The sequence below is a fragment of the Acomys minous genome, assembly GCF_964271855.1.
Source record: "Acomys minous genome assembly, chromosome: 17".
Classification (NCBI taxonomy): Eukaryota; Metazoa; Chordata; class Mammalia; order Rodentia; family Muridae; genus Acomys; species Acomys minous.
In genome coordinates, this window is record NC_140500.1 from 17,279,375 (window position 1) to 17,299,415 (window position 20,041).

General features: G+C 39.4%; 1 protein-coding gene across 2 annotated transcripts; it reads right to left on the reverse strand.

Moving 5' to 3' along the window:
- CLEC1B (C-type lectin domain family 1 member B) lies at window positions 1-8,915 on the reverse strand. 2 transcript variants are annotated; one of them, XM_084765919.1, is made up of 7 exons: window positions 8,796-8,915; window positions 7,581-7,856; window positions 6,229-6,324; window positions 4,808-4,933; window positions 4,511-4,662; window positions 2,785-2,891; window positions 1-1,046 (listed from the first exon to the last, which is right to left on the reverse strand). In XM_084765919.1, the coding sequence occupies exons 2-7, from the start codon at window positions 7,642-7,644 to the stop codon at window positions 902-904; spliced, it is 690 nt and encodes a 229-aa protein (XP_084622045.1). In that variant the 5' UTR covers window positions 7,645-7,856; window positions 8,796-8,915; the 3' UTR covers window positions 1-901. The 2 variants fall into 2 exon arrangements, with proteins under 2 accessions (XP_084622045.1, XP_084622044.1); XM_084765918.1 differs by lacking the exon at window positions 8,796-8,915 and having other exon boundaries at window positions 7,581-7,868.
- Between the last annotated feature and the right edge of the window lie 11,126 nt (window positions 8,916-20,041).

Here is a 20,041-nt window from a genome sequence, read left to right on the forward strand (position 1 = left end):
TATAAAATATGCTTCATATGTTTTCATATAGTTCATATTTATTTAGCATTTTCACATTCATATATGTATACACACATATACATATACATACACACATACATACATACACATTTGGTTTATCCTTCAGCCACCAAACAATACAAAATTGCCTCATTAGCCAGGCACCTGCCTTTAATTCCAGCATTTGGTATGCAGAGGAAAACACCTGATCTATATAGTGAGTTCCAGGACAGATAGAGTTCCTTTCTCAAAAAATAAATGAATAGATAGATAGATAGATAGATAGATAGATAGATAGAGGATTGGTTCATGATTGCTAGTTAAGGATCATACTTTTTTTTAATTTTTGTTTTTGGGTTTTTCGAGACAGGGTTTCTCTGTGTAGCCTTGGCTGTCCAGGACTCCCTTTGTAGACCAGGCTGGCCTCGAACTCACAGCGATCCGCCTGCCTCTGCCTCCCGAGTGCTGGGATTAAAGGTGTGCGCCACCACGCCTGGCCTGGGTCATACTGTTTAAACCATTGTACATGCTCCAATCTATATTATTTCTACTTTTCCATAATGTCTTTCTTAGCCTAAGTACTTTGCATATTGTTAAGTCACTTGTGCCTTTACCTAATTTTAATTTAATGCATGTATATTTGAAGTTGAGGTGGATTGCAGCATGCTAAGAAAATTAGGAATGGGGGATAAAAAGAAAGATAATGGAAAGCAAAACACTGAAAAGCTAGTAATCCACTCTCATGCTGGTTATTTTTTTTAATACTCAGAAAAAGAATCAGACATATGATAAAAGGATGATATAAGAAAAAATAAGCAGTTTTATGACTGCAGAATTTGTTTGTCCAGATCTTTTATTACACAACCAAGCACTTATCTGACACCCTGTGCATCCTTCTGCCTTAAAACAGCTGGTCCACTCTTGTCATGCCAGCCTTCCTCTCACATATAAAATAATGCCTGTCCGTACAGGAAGCTGGGTTGATTTTTCCATTATGAAGATAAGCACAATTCATGTTTTCTTTCGCATTTCCAGAAATATCAACCCTATAAGTGAAAAAATGCAGATCGTATGTTCTTCAGAGGTACACAGAGACAAGAAAGCAAGGGACACGCATGTTTTGTTCGTCAAACCAGAGGCTTGGGGTGAGGAAAGAAACAGAAGTTTCATCTTTGACAAAGTCCCTGTCTACTCGTAAGTATGCAGTCTGTGCACATAAAAAGCCCAGTAACAATTGAATACAAGAAGAAAGTCCATGCTAAGTACATGGGAATCCAGAGGAAGAGGCACCTCATGACCTAGCATGCTAAGGAGAGCTTTATCTACAATTCATTTGGGGCCAGTAGTGAAAAAAAGGAGGTTTGACATCAGCAGAGAGGAAGTGGGAAGTTCCTGCGCAACACAGGACAACTCTCAAGGAAAAGTCAGGTGGCTAAATACTGTAGAGCTGAGATGTAACAGCACTGGGTAATAATTTGCTCCAGACTATTGTCTGCAAGTTCATCTCTATTCTCCTCATCAATGTTTATAATGAAAGACAAGGAAAATATGCTTAACATACTAGACAGCTACCCAAAGATACCAACTAGTGATCAAATGATTGAAGAAGAGAAAAACACACTCTATCCCAAATTCCAGTGAGGAGAAATTGGCAAGACACAGATAAGCAGACAGGAAAATGGCACAAAGAGACAACGGAGCAGCTGCGTGCTGAAAGGGACGCGATTTAGTGTATGCCATTATAGTTGACCTCAGTAAGGAAGCAGCCTTCAACTGGACTTGACCAACGTGCAAGAGTTAGTCATGGAGCCTAGGAGGAAAAGGGGAATTTGGATTCTTGAGAATTTAGTGAGAACACACATCTCCTGCAGTATTGAGAGCAAGCCAGAACTCGATAAGAGATAAGAGCCAAGGTTTGCAGGAGGTTTGTGTTATTTGCATGTCCTGGGATCCTATTCAACATGCACAATAAACACCTATTGGCTTAATTAGTTATTTTAATAGAATTGTATAACCTTTGGCCATAAGTTATGGGCAAAGAGAGTGCAGTGTTTTGTAGGACAAATAAAAGACGTTGAAATTAGTGGTTAAAGGGCCGTATTGGGGCCTAGCAAGTTGGCTCAGTAGGTAAAGCTGCTAGTTGCCAAGTTTGATGACTTGTATTTGATTTTCAGGAACCACATGATGGAAGGAGAAAAACTCCTTTAAGTTTTCCTCTGACTTACCAACATACACTGTAGCATGTGAATATTCTCTCTCTCATACAGCAAATAAATTTTAAAAATTTAAAAATTAAAAAGAGACAGCCATATTAAATGAGGTCCTCTGTTTACAATGGCATTAGAAGAATGGAGCCTTATTGTATGAATTACACTTTCCTTTTGATTTACATTGTACCTGACTTATGGAGACCCGTAGGATAGAAACATACTGAACGTAACCCTGATGGTAATCATTTCCTCCGTTAATTAACAAAAGAAATAAATGTATTGTCAAAACACAAAAGAATCCAATCAAGTTACAGAGAGAGAGAGGAGGAGATTTCATGGAAATGAATGGGGGATATGCTGGTAATAAAAATGAATCATTAGTTACCTAAGAGGAGGAGAGAGTAGCGCTGCCCACCAGTGCTCTCTGGTTAGGAACAGAGGACACATGACTGGCAGCTACAGCCCACAGTAGGGGAGAGAGACACGTCAACTTTCAGGCAATTTGTGTTCAACAAGAAGGATGTGGGAGTCAGAGCTTTGAGCACTGCTTCTAGCTGAGGTTCCAGGGACTTACATATTCTTGTTAAGAACTGAGCTGTCTTCCCACATCCAGTTATTCCGAGAGTTCTGGCGGGATAATCCAATCCAACGGTCTGAAGCAACTCTGTCTTTGATGTATTCCTGTTGCAAACACACATCCATACAATGGTAAGTGCCGCCACAGCACTGTGTGATGACCGATACACAATTTCATAGTACAGCCTCAGGCAAACCACTGGAATTATGCATCTGTGTTGGTACTAATGGGTTATGTTTCACATCAAAGATTTGAGTTGTTTTGAGATGTTAAAGAATGTACAGAGCACATAGGAAACTGTATTAAACAGTGATATTATAGTTTTCCTAGGATGCTTATAAAGTGTATTTATATTTCCTGCCAATTGAAGATTTGAGACATCTAAATAATATTTAAATGGGGGTAGATGCTACAACCATAGATGGCAAGAAGTGATATGTTGTTTATAAACTTCACAATCCCTGAAATTAAGTTCTTAGATTTTACTGATTGTCCTATACGCGAAAATGTTCACTTGTTTTAGTTGGATGAATAAAAAGATCTATAGATGTCTTCCTCAAAGTTGTTAGTAAGTAACATTTATTCACTGTTCCCAGTTTACATTTTTCTATGCCTTCTATTTTTAGGTAGATTCTCACTGTGTAGCCTAGGCTGGCCTCAAACGAGTCGTCCTAGCCTCAGCTATGATTTCATAAGCATGCGCCACTGTATCTGGCTCTGGCTTACTTTTCCCTTCCTGGTTATATAATTTACTTTCTTTTAAAGAGGTTTCAGTTTTAATAAGTACATAGATTCAGGTCCTGCAGTGGTTCTGGGATATACATACAGACTGACTATTAGGTGAATGAGCAATCATGCTCTTGGAAAGAATAGCAAAAGGAAGTTATATGTTAATTATGCCCTCGTGCATCCCGGAAGAACAGATAAGAATCCACTCTTGGAAGGCAACAACAACAACAGCAACATTAACATTTTGTTTGAGCTTGGGGACGACATGTGACACTCAGAATAACACTCCACAAGAGATGTGTGTGAGCCTCATTTACCTAAAGCAGGAGCCACCCACCTTTCGGTTGATCCCTTAATTGCTGATCTTTTTGTTAAAACGTATCCACATAGACATATATGTATACTGTTCACATTGCCTCTCTGTATGACTTAATGGAAAAACTCAACCAATATTTAACTTTAATTTCGTCTCAAAAAACTGATACTATCCTTTTGTTACATTGCAGATTTTCTAGAGCTATCAGCCTCGGGCGATGAGAGGCAGGGTATGTTTCACATCTCCCGTTGAACTCTTTATAATGGAGTTGACATGTTTGTACACTCTCCTGTTTTGACAGTAAATTTATTTAGCTAATTTAATCTTTACAGTTCTCTGTGAACCTGGGCTTGCAACCAGGGCCAGAAAATCGTGCAAACTAGAGTAAGTGTGATGGGAGCATCCCAGGCTGACTCAGCCTGTCTGATTAGGGTCCACTTTCTCCATTAGGGTGGTACACACACAATCCAATCTCACCGAAACACTCTAGTGATATTTTGGAGATGTGACGGGATTGGGTATTTAAGGTCTGTATTTGTTACCAAGCGTCTCAAATTTCTCAGAGGTCCACAAAGTGCAAGCTATAAAGAAAAGCATGAAAACTTAAAGCAGATTCAGTGTTTCCCCTGAGATCTTTCTCTTCAGAGTTCCCAAATGCGCGGCACGGGCCGTCCTTACCACAGTGCTCTGACTGGCGGTCTTCACAAGAGTTGCGTTCTGCTCAGCGCAGTACTGCTTGCTCTCTTCCCACGTTAGGTTATGCCTGAAGAACCCATAGCAACTATCTCCGTGGTATCGCCACTTTGTGGCGCAGGGGCTGCACTTGTGCTCTGAAAGGGACAGCGAGTTGTGGGGCTGTAAAAGTCTGGCCAAAGCTTTCCCCACATGCAGTGTTCCCGCTCTGGTGGGTCTCTCTCCAGTTACCATGGCTGACGCGAAGGGCTTGGTAAGATCAAGTTTCCAAGCCAGACTTACCAAAAGTGCTCTTTGTCTGGAGCTCTCCTTGTTTAATCAACTCTTGGCACATTTTCTTGGCCAGTTGTTGCATAGCGGCTGAGAGATTTTCCTTCTCGGCTAGGAGGTACTTTTGCTCTGTGACTGCTAGATGGAGGGAGGAGCTAAATTATACCTGAGTCTCAAGGTCAGAAAGAGGATGGAAGGATTTTTCAGTGAGCTCTCATCTCTATAAACCTGCCAATCGCTGAAGAGTCCACGGGATACACAAAAAGCAATGAATACTGAAACGGAAATATATATATGTAGGGCAGCACCAAAGAGCATGCGAATTGACTGGTGATGAGAAAGTCCTGAGGCGAGAACACGTGACTGGGGACGCTGTTCCGATATTTCCTGCACAAGTTTCTAAGCAGGTCTTACAGACATGAGAAACCTTGCAGCTTTGATTATGTTCAGTACATACAACAATGACTCAATTCATTTTTTAAAATGTACCTTCAGATGGCTTTTCTAACGGTATAGGAGAGCGGTTCTTAACCTGTAGGTCATGACCTCTCAGGTCTAAGGACCTTTTTACAGGGGAAGCATATTAGATATTCTGAAATCAGATATTTGCATTATAATGTATAAAAGTAGCAAAAATTACATTTATGAAGTAGCAACAAAAATAGTTTTTTGTTTTTTGGTTTTTTGAGACAGGGTTTTTATTAAAGAGTTGCGCCATTACACGGTTAAGAAACACTTGTATAGAAGTCTATTGATATGCATAGACTTTAAGTCTAGTTAATTTTTCTGCATGGTTTCTTATTCTTTATGAAACATTTTAAATTAAAACATAATATAGTAACTAAAACGTGAAAAATGCATAATATATCTTGTGGTGTTTAAAATACTTGTATATTCATGTAAACATAATATAAGGAATAAAGTCTTCTAAAATATACTAAAAACAGGAAAATAAACAAATTTGCAACACAAATTATGTCATGACCTTACAAAGTCTTATGATTAGATATTCAAGAACAAAAAACCAATATGTCAGTAAACCAAATGAGATGAAAGAGATTTTTAAGTATAGAGACTAGAACAAACAAGATTTCACACAGGAAGACAGAAGCTTTATTAAGGAAATTAGGAAAGGTCTACATTGCCTCGGCGGCAGATTAAGCAACGCAGACTTGGAGAAAGAAAGATAGCTTGCATCTATATCTTAAGTGCCAGTGGTACACTCTGACACGTAATTTTAACTAAGGAAAAGTTAAAAGTGATTCAAATCGGCCTGGGGGGCTATCCCTTCTGAATAGCACTGTCCAGGACAATCAGAGTAGGTGACAGAGAGATGAACAGAGACAGGAAGTGTGGTATAACACAATACACCAGGAACTCTCTCGGGCATTGCTTTCCTCAGATCAAAACACTGGCACGGAGCCAATACTTACACATGATCCCCAGAGCCACGAGCCCAACAACCAGCCCCATGGATGAGATCAGCAAAATTAAAGCCACCACACGCCACCAGGAAGAGGCAGAATCAGCTGTGGGAGGGAACACAATAAAGACGTGAAGGAGGAGACCGTCAGGCCACCTTGTGCTTCTCAGGATTTTTCGATCATATACAGCATTGTGTGAGAGAGCAAACTTACCAGTACCTGGAACACGGAGGCAGGAGGATCAGGAGTTCAAAGCCAGCCTTGGCTGCAGAGCAAATTCAGTGCCAGTCTAGGCTACATGAGACCCTGTCTCAAAACCCAGCAAAACTCAGGCTAGTGAGATGGCTTAGCAAGTAAAGTGCCATAAGCCCAACAGCCTGGGTTTGATTCCTAGAATACAGAGTGGAAGGAAGGAAAGAGCCAACTTCTGAAAGCTGTCCTCTGAGTATTGCATGGGCACCATGGCACATGTACACCTGCTTACACACACACACACACACACACACACACACACACACACACACACACACACACGAGAGGAGAATTAAAAGTACAACAACCAGTATTAGTGGAAATCTTGCCTGCATTCCCTTGGTGAGCATCCTCAATAAAATTTGCCTACTTTACACCACTCATCCATATCCATTTCCCATAGAGAATTCTCTGTCCATTCTAAGGCTACATGAATTTGGGGTTCTTGGTCGGTGTTTTTTTTCATCCACATTCCACATCAACAATTATTTTCATAGGCAACTAGTAAAGAATTATATCTTTTGGTGGTCAGAAATTTGATGTTGTTTTTTTTTAAAGGCTAAGAAAAATGTTCTATTTTTGTATTACATAAATGTTTACTTACAAACTGTTTACATATTGAACAACATTATAACCCAATGATTTTATATCCTTTTAAACAGAAAAGAAAGAAAAGATTTCAGATTATAAAATATTTCCCTCTAGAACATAAAAAAAAAAAAACTTCATTTTTTTTTCTAAGTGCAACAAATTCAGTAGTTCAGGGACTACTCATGCCCAATTCCTATTATATGAATGGCCAATAGAATTTAAAATGGGAAGCTATTTGTCAGACATTTGAGTTTTCAATTTTCCCTTTGTCACACTATCCTCTAAGCCCCCAGCATTACATTCTAATAGTCGTAGTACAATGTCCCTCCTTCTGTCTTTACTGCATTCTAACTACGTCAGCAGAGGCCTCTGTAGATCCATCCCACCTGCATGCATTAGAAAAGGAATATCATCCAGGAAAGCACAGGTAAATTTAAGGACCCCGTCACTAGGAAAGAGACAGAGAGTAGGGGTGTCCTATTTCACTGGTGTCCAAATTGCTGAATGACCCTTCTTACCTGAGCTGGGAGCTGGTTTTCGGGGCTTGATGTTTAAGGTGATATACCCGTCTTCATCCTGCATGGCTCCCCTCGAACTGCAAGTGAGCTCAGAGCTCCGTGACTTCTGCAGAACTCACCCCTCTGTCACTCTTATAATTTTAGCGCCTGTCAGCCTGGGATCCTCCTCTCCCGGTGGTGCGGAGCCATGTGCATCGGGCACTTGGGTTTTCTTTTGTTTTGTCTTATTTTCCAGGAAGCCCTTTCATGGATGTTCAGAGATATGTGGACTTGAACCTAAAAACAAAAATAATAATAACTTGTGGGGAAAGAGTAGATGTGGGGCTCATTTCCTGCTTTCTTATCTTCAACTCGGAGTGAAGGGATGTTCCAATGTGAGTATCCTGTCAAAGAACAAAAGTTCACGCTTCATCTTAACCCTAGGAGAACTCAAAAAAGATCATTTACGTGGACTGATTCCTTATAAAAAAAAAAACTCATGGGTAAAATTACCAGTAGATATACAGCATATATCATGACTTCAAATCTAATTATCATTTCATTAGATCTGGTGCTAAGTTAGATGCTTATAATCCTACATTAGAATGGACCACTCCTCACTGTGGCCCAAAATTTACTCAAATTTTTTGCATCAAACGTAAGTCATTTTACTTAAAAGAAAATTGAAGACTGCTCATAAGATGGACCTCAGATTGTTTAGTCTTGGACACTGAAGGAAAAAAGAATCAAGTAAATAGGTAACTAGTGATAATATATTTTTCTTAGGTATTCGTACTTTAAAAAAATGAATTTCTTGCATTTAAAAAAATCTAAATTTTAATGACATTCTTTAATTTTGAGTGTGGTTTTGCTCAGCAAAAGAGCTTTTTACAGGAGACGGGGTGCTGGTTTTCTTTTAATCACAACATAATGCACACTCCGTCATTCAACTATAGAAATGGCCTTTAAATAATTACACTGGCTTATGCTGACAGCAGCTTCTGAAGCACCACACAGAGCTAGTCAAGGTGATTATTATGGGAATATTGGTTTGGGTGTGACTTCTCTTGTCATTAAGTTAGCACATGGCCAGTAAAGCAAATCTCCTTCAAAGCCTGTGGCACTCGGCATTTGTCTTAGGAGTAGCCACCTAACTGCCCTGTTGCTCTGCTAAGAGAATCCAGTTTCCGCACTTCAGTGTGGGACCATCCAGGCCCTGGTGGCAGCTTTGCTTACCTGTGCTCCCCTTGGTGTCTTTTACGTGGCTTTATTTCTTTTTTTCCTTGCTCTCTACTTCACTCTGAGTGCTTTGTCACCATCCTGAAAGGATTGCGCCTTTCTTTCTTTCTTTCTTTCTTTTTTTTCTTTCTTTCTTTCTCTCACACCTCAAGCACGTCAAATGATTTCCCAAAGCTAGCAGACTATTCACCCACAGCTGCTGTTTGTTTGCACAGCTCCTATCTCAGCACAAGACTCTTGCTCTTCCTGGCAGAGTGATAACCCAGTTTTCCAGCAAAGTCTGACCTCAGTTTGACCTCTTCCTTCCTTTACCCCTATCTACTTACAAACTGAGTTCAAAGATGTTTTCTTCCCCTATGGCCTTATTTCACTGTTATTTTTTTTTACTTAATTATATACAAAAACAATACAATGTAAAATTGAAAGAATTTCAGCTTAATGAAGAGAAAAGGGTGTACAGAGCTTATAATTCTAAAGACACCTTTTCCAAAAAAAGTTTTACTCCATTTTCTTAGAAATAAAATTAATTCCATTAGAAAATGTGTGACTGAGAGCTCCAGGGACATAGGGAATAATGGTACATTTTTCTTATTAACCAGTGTAAACCATCAGAATTTTAGACTCACCAAGATAGGAAAGATGTTTTCTTCAAAGCTGCCAAATACAAATAGCCAAAACACTATGAATGTAACATATATATAATTCCTGATTGTTTCACGGTTCTTCTTGCTGTAGGTATTTTATTGTATATGTGAGTAATAATATAAATGTATATGGAAAAACATATAATAAAAATATCAAGAATCAAAAAAGTAAAAAATAAATAAAAATTAAAAAAGAACTAATTAAACATAATAATTACCTTGCTTTTCTTTACATTTCCAGATTTTCTGAGTCTCATGCAGCTGGATTAATTATTAAAGTGTCCTACTTATTCTTGTAAATCACCAAGAGTCCAGGCTTGCTTTACACTACAGGTCACAGAATCATTTAGCATTAGAAGACACATCTGGGTGGGTAACCTGGAGCCTCAGAGTATAGAACAATACCCCTTCCTAAGGCTGGACTAAGATATTTCTGTTGGTTCTTTTTTTCTTTCTCCTTGTAATTTGTCACTACTATTTGGTTCCTCAGTTACTCCAGCCACAGCCTTCTTCTCTCTAGATCTGTAGTCCACAAAATACATATCTGCCTTTATGTGTCTTCTATCCTTCAAGCATACCATTTGGTGTTATGATCATACAGCAAAAATATGGGGAACTGCAGGGTTAAAATCCTCCAATAGCATTTAGTCTTAATTTTATTCTATTACATATACTAAATGTAAACTAAGCTATGTAGGAAAAAAATAAAACAAAGAAGTGTAGAGAAAAGAGATAAACCAAATTTTTCTTCTTTCTTTTGCAAAGTTCAGAGTATGATTAGATATTTCTTAACCACGCTGCAAATCCCCCACAGACATTTTTTATTTTCATTTGAATATTTCTCTCCTCTTTTCCTCACCCAAAAAAGTAACAAAAATTAGACAAGCAACATAAACAAACAACAACAAAAAAACAACTAAACCAAAACAAAACAAAATTCATCCTCCAATTTTTCTTTTATTCAAATTTGGAATAAACACTAACCTATTTTCAGAATTTAATAAACCCTGCTATAAAAAATTGTGTTTATTGATTTTCAATCACATTGCTAACCCACACTGATTATCTACAAGACATTGGCATGGGTTCTTAGCGCTCCTGGAGACAGTTTAACACTGGCCCTTGGGAGCACAGACTTGTAGTTTGGCTAGATAATCTTTATTTTTGGCATTGATGTCTTTCTCAAATGCACTACACAGCAGTTCACAGTCTTGTCCCTTACCCATACATAGTTATATAGTTTTTTTCATTTAATATCTTTTTTTCTTTTTAATTTTGTTGGAAGTCCAGCTCCAGAGTCTTGTGAGTACCAGTCCAGCACTCTAAGCAAGGTGTCTCATCTCCTGATCACGTATTTACATTGTTGCTATTTATCCCCCAGAATAATGTGTTCTGGCAAAAGACACACAGATACCACTCAGTCAATATTTGTTAAATACGTAGATTATATACATGGAAAACTCTTTAAGAATTTGAGGGGCTTCTTTGGCCACATTTCATTTAAAAGGTGGCAGCATCGCCCCAGGTTTCAAATTCTTTCAGCTCATTAAGATGTCTTTCAAGTTTCACTGTGGTCCAGATGCATCACCTGCGTTTAAGGAAGAAGAGTGGGGAGCAGATCTCAGGATCCCTGTGACAAGGTATGGATATGAAGGGAAGATTGAGAAGTAACCTCGTGGATAATAATCACCAAGACCCAGGAGCAGCAAGGGGCTGTGGGGAGAGATTGCCACTATGTACATTGCTACATTGTCTCCAGCTGAAAACAAAATGACTACTTTGTGGCTGATGATCAGATATTTTCACTGCTAAGCTAACAGCAGTTAACCAGTGCATTCTCGTCCACTTCCTGCCGTACCCCCAGCCCCCACTTCTCACCCCTTAGCCTCCAGAATTAAAATTGTTAGCTCACCTTTGGCTTTTTAACTTTGTGCACACACAAGAAATGCTGATCATCTTTGGGGAAATGACAGGATTTCCTGTGTGGGAAACAAAGCATAATTAACATCCATTTCTTAATTTCCTGGGTTCTTACACATGTGGACTTAAAAAAAAAGTGAGTTTTATTTAAAAGTGGCTGAATTTACACTAATTTTCAGGAAAGTGAGGCAGAGAGCACTTGGTTACATAACAGAGAAATGAAGAAAATTCAGTAACCTGCAATCCTCACATTATCTGGAATGTGCCTAAAAATTATATGTATGTAAAATGTTAATTGACAGTCAAATGGGGTAGACAAGAATTCCAAAGAAAGGCAAAAATACAAAGTATATAAAGGAATAGAGAATGATTATCAGACAAGAAAAACATCTGGATAAACATATAAGAGCCTGAGTAAGTATGATGTCATTGAATAAAAAGTCTGTGGTCAAGCATGTTCTGAGTGGTGCTACACGGCAGGCTGTATTGAAACACAAAGTGTTAAGTCACAATTAAACCTGCATTGCAGAAATAATTAACCAATGCATTATCCAAACCTGTATTTCTTCATTACTGTGAATGTCCCAGGCACCATCTTGTTTTCTCGGGTCAAATAGGACACACAGGTTGTGTGTGGAGGGCGGTGAGCACACTGATAAAGAAACAGAGAACGCAGAGCATTTCCGCTCTCTCCATCTTGCTGTGAAGGCAGCTGGGGAGGTGGTTCGGCGGGTAAAGTGTCTACTGCCCAAACAGCAGGACCTGAGTTTTGAACCCAGGAGCTGTGGGTAGGTCTTTGGGTAAGTGGAGAAGAGGCCAAGCATGAGAGAGGCACATCCCTACAGCGTGGACAATCCTGGACCTACAGGATGGTCAAAAAAAAATAAGGTGGGGAGCTATTGAGGAACACGCTGCATGTCGATCCCTGGGTTTCACCTGTATGTACATACATGCATACATGCTTGTACATATACTCACATGAACACATGCATGTACCGTACATGACACAGCACGCACAGTTCCTTGAAGGAGAAGAAATCAGTGTAATAGAATGTAAAACGTTGAGCTGCTTGGGTTGGTTTCCTCAGGTTTCACATCACTTCATCGACTATATAGGCTTCTTTCATTTTAAGAATTATCTACATTGATTCAAACTTACTTCACCTGTGAGCTGGCGGGGGGGGGGGGTGTGGGGGAGGGTTAGGGGAAGTGATGGCTGCTTCTATAGTTTTTTTTTAATCAGTTATCTTTGCTGAGGCATTATATGTATGCAATCTTTACAAATAAAGTTAGACAGACTTGGTAGTGAATGCCTGTAATTTGGGGGGTGTAGACAATGAAGCAGGAGAATACATTTGGGGGCTGTCTGGACTACACCTTGAGGCTGTGTTTATAACAAAACAAAACAAAACTGCACAGAGTTGAAAAGTTAATTTGCATACAAAAGGTTACAGCATAAGTAACTGAGTCAGGATTCCTGAATGTACCTTGATAATATTTTATTTAAACCAAGTCAGTTACAATTAGGTTTCTAACTAAATTCCATCTTCTATTCATCCTCTGTCTCCTCCTTGTGGCCATTTCTACTTCTTTCTGATTTTCTTTTGTCTGTGTCTCCTTTGGGTCTTCGGTATGGCTGGCAGGCTTTGATCTTTAGTTTTCCTTATATAATTCGGGATTAGTGTGCACACTGCCTGGGCACTAGCTACTCTAGACTGTTCTGCAGCTGTGTCCTCTGCTGTAGAGTCAATATGTGGGAGTAGACTGATGCTGAAGAACACAGAGAGGCACTTCCAATCACTTAAGCTCAGCATTTATTTTAATGCAAATCAACTTCTATATTTACCCCCCATGTTCTCTTGTTTTATGAATTGAGTAGCACCTTATGATGAATTAAATTTATGTAAAAGAAGCAAGACAAGTCAAAGGTGATTCCGGGTTGATTGGTTGGGGTCTGTGGCAGAGTTTTAATGTGTGTTGTGTATATCCCTGTATGTATGTGCACATGTGTTCAGGTACCTGGGAGTGTATAAGAGGGTGTCAGATTTACATAGACTGGAATTAAAGGTAATTGTGAACCAGAGAACATGGATTTGGGAAACAAACCCAGGTCCTCTGAAAGAGCAGCAAGTGCTGTTAAACACTGAGCTATCTTTCCGGCCCTGGGCCAGACTTTTTAAAAAATTTCTTCTTTGAATACTTATTTATTTTTAGTTTGAGACAGGGTTTCTTTGTGTAGCCCTGGCTTGGTTGCGACTTTCTCTATAGATCATGCTGGCATCAACCTCACAGAGGTCTGCCTGCCTCTGCCCCCTGAGTGCAGGGATTAAAAGCCACCGTTGCCCCTCCCATCTAATACATGTATACCATACATCCAAAGCACCCAAACGCCTTCGTTGTATTATCTCCCTCTCACCCTGGTCAGCCTTGAAATCAACCTCACAGGCCCCTTCCCAAATTCATGTCTCTTTGTTTCATTTTGTGACCCACTTAGTTTATCCAGGGGCAACCGTATTACCGTGGTGGCCATCTTGGCTGGTGGTATGTAAACATAGAGTTCCTGTTTACTGAGGTGAAGAAAGACACCGGGGAGAGTCACTCATGTTTGAGGCATTAAGTTTTAAATCTTATAAAATGGATCTAATATATTTATCCAACTTGGAGATATGCACCAGGACAGGCTTGTTTAGATATAGGAACCAAGACGTGGCCAATGAATTGCTGGAAATGCACCAGGACATAGACAATGATTGGGTGTTCCATCCCTCATTGTCGGTCTGAAGGTCGTCTAAGGGTGAGTGTCACAGACAAAGAGGGTCAAGAGCTGAATGCTGGCACAGGAAGCAAGGAACAAACAGGAAGTGGGGTCTTACTCAAAGCCCTCCACCAATGGCATGCTTCTTCCAGCAAGGCTCCAGCTCTTGAAAGATTCCATAGGCTTTCCAAACATTGCCATCAGCTGGAAATTAAGTGCAAGGATAAATGAGGCTGTGGAGGACATTTCACTTTCAAACCACAGTAGGAAGAGCTGGTGAATCCAGTGTGGGGACTGGGAGTGGGTGGGCTAAAAAGGAAACCAATCGAATGATGTCTGGACAGTAATACATTTGAAGGAGACAGTATTTTAAATGAGATAATTTTACTACATGCTACCTATAATATTAGTAAAATTTGTCCCAGGAAATACTCACTGAATGTATTTATATCGAGGTTAAGACTGACACACTGATGTCAGTTTTTAATCTCTATAATAATATAAGGAATTCAGGAATCCTGAGAGGGAGAAAGAAAGCAAAAATAGCTCGGTGAACCCTTTTGTGGTTAAGAACATCAGAGACATGATGTGGTAGGATGTGGAAAGTTTGGATGAGATTTGTTTTGTTTTGTTTGTTTGTTTAGATGAAACGCATTATGCATATAGGATAAGGTGAATGAACCAGTAGATACTATTTTTAAAAACCAAGAATTATGAATGATGACTCACAGAGAAAAACCAGACATTCAAAATCTTTGACTTTTAGAGACAGTGTTTCTCTGTGTAGCCTTGGCTGTCCGGGAACTCACTCTGTAGACCAGGTTGAACTCACAGATCTGCCTGCCTCTGCCTCCCAGTTGCTTGGGATTGAAGACATGCACCACCACTGCATGGCTCCATTCAAAATCTTTGAATAACTAGGTAAGTGGGATGGAAGTTAAAATAAAGATGAAGATTTTTCATAAATAAGAGCTGGTGTGATTTAACCATTGTTAGAAGGAATCCATCTTCTGCACAGATTTAGATGTTTTGGCATATTTAGCACAAGAAAGGAAATACTCTTTTGAGTTTTTTAGGATAATAGCAAAGTAGATTATCAGTGAAATTTAAGGAGAAAGAAAGTACATATGTTAATTAAGAAATAGAAGTAGTGAATAATTTTCTTAGCGAATATAGCACCAACTAATAGAAGCATTTGAAAATTAGAATTTTACAGTCAGCAGTTAGTGTGGTTTCATTTGGCCATTATTATGCAAGAGAGGTGGAGAGAGAGGAGGTTAAAGGCAAGTTGCTTGTCTGGGTGCTGATGATGAAAGAGGAAATGAACAAGGAAGTTGTCACTGTGAATAAGAAAATGGTTACTAGCCTCAATCTTGACACATGTCTAAGCAAAGTTAAGACGCAGTGTTTATTCTCAACAGGCATCAAATCCCATGGCCGTAAAACTGCTATGGGGTGGGCTGGAGAGACAGGAGTTGGGGATCAGACAGCAGTGGCCTACACAGATCTAAGGGGTAGCTTTCTAGTGGGCAGCTGATTTGTGGTTATGGATGAAGTTACTGCAGATAAGACCCAGAGTATTGAGTTATCATCTCCATAGACATCGAAAAAATTACTGAGTGACCTGAGAGTAGTTAAAGGCCAACTGGGGATTTCAGGCATCTGGTGAGGTAATAAGGAGGGCAGCAGATATAGCTCAGTGCAGTAGCTGCTCCCTTAAAATGCTTACAATACCTCAAAATAAATGTGTTGGCTAGAAAAGTGTGAAATTCTGAAATTAATAAAATGGCAAGCCATGAATAGATTATATGGATTTATGGGACCATGAAAATACAGTGTATGCAGGAGGCAGGATTCATTGTCTTTCTGGGAAAAATTACTAGGAAGAAGGAGATTGCTCATCGGTTTACTCAGTGTTACTCCATGTAGGATAATGGAAGTGTTCACCTTCTCTCTGACAACTTTAAGGTATGTGAAAGAATTGTGTAAATGAAATATACTCAATCTTTGTAAAATTTAACAAAAATAAAAGAGCAGAACAGAGATAGAAAAAGTTTCATATATCGCATCTATAGTCACTTATTTTATGTAACTTTCCTCCTTTTTGCCATTATCTTTTTTTTAATTTTTTTTTTATTACTTAGAATAGTAAACCGATTTCTTACTTGTTTCTGATGGAGCAGTTTGTGGAACTGTGTTCTATAATTTGTTTGTATGTGTGCTTCTTGTGTGCGGGTGCAGGTGTGTGTATGTAGGTGTGTGTGCATGAGTAGGTAAAAGGTCATCACTGAATGTTCTTTTTAAGACAAGGCCTCTTACTTGGAAATGAGACTTCTTGATTCTTTCTCCCCTGTACTGAGATCACAAGTGCACACCACCACACACCAGGTTTTATGTGATTTTGGACAACCAAACTCAGGTCATTGTGTTTGTAATTCAAGATTTTGTAGACTGAGCTACCTCTTTACCTCCATCATGAAACTTGGAACCTCCGGACACTTTGACTGAGTACTCCATCGATTTTAATGGTATACAGAAAAAGGCATGAATGAGCAATGTCTGAACATTCATGTCTAGAGACTATACAGAAATGTTACTGAAGAGCACACTGTTGCTGTGTTTTCCTGTATCCTCTGGGGAGTTGGTATAGCCCATTCTGGAGACTAGTCACAGATCCTGGAAAAACTTAGATCACCCCTGAGTCATCTGAAAATATAAAACCCAGACCATATACAGACCATATACTTATATACCAAATGTCTGGTACAGACCAGTTATCTAATATCCTCATGCCTCTGCATAAACGAAAATTTTAGACAGGATTATTTTTAGTCCCTTTGCTCAGGTATGATGCCTCGGTCTTTTCTTAGAAGGGATTGGGCTCTATCTGGGTGGTAGAGCTCTTGGATGGCCTACTGAAGTCCCTGGTCAGTAATGGGAAGAAACAGCATTTTCTTGGTTTCTGTGGTGGTTCTAAGAGGAATGGCCTCACAGGCTAGTACATTCGAATGCTTGATTAGGGAGTGGCACTATTTGAGAGGGAGTTGGACATGTGGTTTTTTTGGAAGAAGTGTGTCACTGGGAGTGGGTGTTAAGATTTCACACCAGTCTCTGTCTTTGTCTGTCTGTCTGTCTCTACGTCTCTTCTGTCTGTCTCTGTCTCTGTGTCTCCTGTCTGTCTGTCTGTCTCTGTCTCTGTCTCTTTCTGTCTCTCTCTTTGTCTCTCTCTGTCTCTCTCTGTCTCTGTCTGTCTCTGTCTCTCTATCTCTGTCTCTGTCTCTCTGTCTCTCTATCTTTGTCTCTGTCTGTCTCTGTCTCTGTCTCTGTCTCTCTCATTCTCTCTCTCTCTCTCTCTCTCTCTCTCTCTCTCTCTCTCTCTCTCTCTCTCTCTCTCTCTCTCCCCCCAGGAGATCTAGAGGTAGATTGTTCCACCTCTCCAGCACAATGTCTGCCCATGGGCCACCATGCTCCCCACCATGACAATAATGGACTAAACCTCTAAAACTGAAAGCCAGCCACAGCCAAACAGTTCCTTCTAGAAAGGCTGCCATGGACATGGTGTCTCTTTACAGCAACAGAACAGTGATTAAGACAGGTTCTGTATTAACTTTCTACTGCTGACAAATGACCTCCCGCTTAGCAGATTACCAGCACAAATGTATTACGGTTCTGTAGACAAAAGTCTGACTTGGGTCTTGCTGGTAACAGTCAAGGCTATTGATAGGAGTGTACTCCTTTTGTACATCTCTGAGGAGAATCTGCTTCTCTACATCCCTTCTAGCACATGTTCTTCGTGTTCTGACCACCTTTTTCTTTTGTCAATCAATAACTTATTTAATACTCTCATAAAACTCACTGATAATCTAATAAAATTTCTTCAGTATTTGAGATGTTTAAAGATTTGTGATTTCATTAAGTACATTCAGGTAATACAATATAATTTCTTACATTTTTTTTATAAATTGTCACATTCAGAAAGACATCCTTCGGGGATATTCGACCTACCACAAATTTCTAATAAAAATTTACTTTATAGAATAGAATATAAAATTCTACTTTATAGAATAGTAAGTTTTATATTTTAAAGTATGAGAGAGTTAGTAATAGACACTGCCTTTAAGCCTCTGTGAGTTCTGTGGTTAATACGGTTAGTTTGTCCCAGAAGAGGGAACCTCAACTGAGCTAATCCCTCCATCAGTTGCCTGTAGGGAAATCTATGAGGCATTTCCTTGGTTAGTGATTGATGTAAGGTTGCCCAGGACCCGGTGGGAAGTGCCACCCTTAGGATGCTGGTCCTGAGATGTATAAGAGAGCAGGCTTAGCAAGTTGTGAAGAGAAAGTAAGTAAGCCACACTCCTCCATGAGTTCGTCTTCGGTTCCTAATTTTAGTTTCTAACTTGAGTTACTGTCCCAACTTCCCTTGGTTATGGACCCTGAGCCTGAACTTGAAGCAACAGTTTCCTCCCAACTTCCTTTTAGTCATACTATTTTATTATAGAAAGAGAAAGCAGACAAAAATGACGGTTGCTGTAAATAAATGACCGTGTGCGTGTGCGTGTGTGTGTGTGTGCCCGCACATGTGCATGCATATATGAGATAGGTTTTTGTTTTAATTCCACACAATCGCCAAATTGCCACCCACTATTGTTGACTATTTTCTGTGCTCCATCGTCAAAGTATTTAGTGCTGCAACTTAAGTCATTGTACAGTGGCCTTACTTCAGTTTTGTTGGAAATAAAATCCAGACATTATATGTCTAAGCTAGAGAAAGTAGATAAGTTATGTTATCAAGCTTTGTAAAAAGAAATATAAATGAGTGGTAGCTTAAAGAGGCTTTGGGTTCTCACCATATGGACATCCTTGTAGCCAGGATACACAGACTCCTGACTATTTCTGCCCTGTTTATGGCTGTGGACATGCCAGACTTTACCCTCTGATTTTTCATGCCTAAAAGATAATGTGTTTTTATTTTATTTTATTTTATTTTATTTATTTATTTATTTTGGGTTTTTTTTTTGTAAGAAAATTGATTGTCCTGCAGGACTGCAGGACAATAACTGTGAGATACCCTCAAGCTAAAGAAAAAAAAAATAGAAGTGTCAGCATGTCTGTGCCTCATTTGGCATGCTTTTCATCACTCTTAATTGTTAATGCCCAGCTGCGGCTCTGAAGAGGTCCAGGATAGGGTCTCTGGGGCTGGATGCGGATGCCCTTCCAGTTCGTTTCATCTCTTGGGTTGTCAGAGCCAATGGCTCAGGTAACTGATCAGGATTGAAAGAAGAAAGAGGAAAGGAAGCCCAAGATTTCGTCTCTAGGGACTGGCTATATTGCAGCAAAGGAGAACTTAAATTGACCACAATTTTCCTATGGCTGAGGCTGTAAAAGTGGCTATGGCCAGATACTGCATGGGTCATGAAAAGGAGGCTGTATATAGGCCTCTTTGTGGAGATCTCCAGTAAGCTAGTGTAAACTTAGGCCGGATAATCCTAAAAGGCTGATGGTAAAGCCCTGAGCCTGCTAACTTATTGTGAATCTAAAGGGACATAAGAAATAAGAAAGAGAGATAGAAAATAAACCACTCACATACACACATACATTCAAGAGAAAAAGTGTATGAAATTAAGCATCTTGACTTCAATTGAAGTCAGGTTTCCCAATCTCAACACAAACATTCAAGAGAAAAGGTTGGATGAATGAAGTCAGGCATCTTAACTTCAACTGAAGTTAAGCTTCCCAATTTCAACAGTGTTTATTGTAGACGACCATACTTATACTTCTGAGAAAAGGGTATTACCTCATAGTTGAAAAAAGACAATTAATCGCAAAAACAGATGAATTCTAAAACACAACAGATTACATGTTTTAAATCTAAACATTTCTTATCTAGGTATCCATTACATAAGTTCACAGTGAGTTCAGAGGGA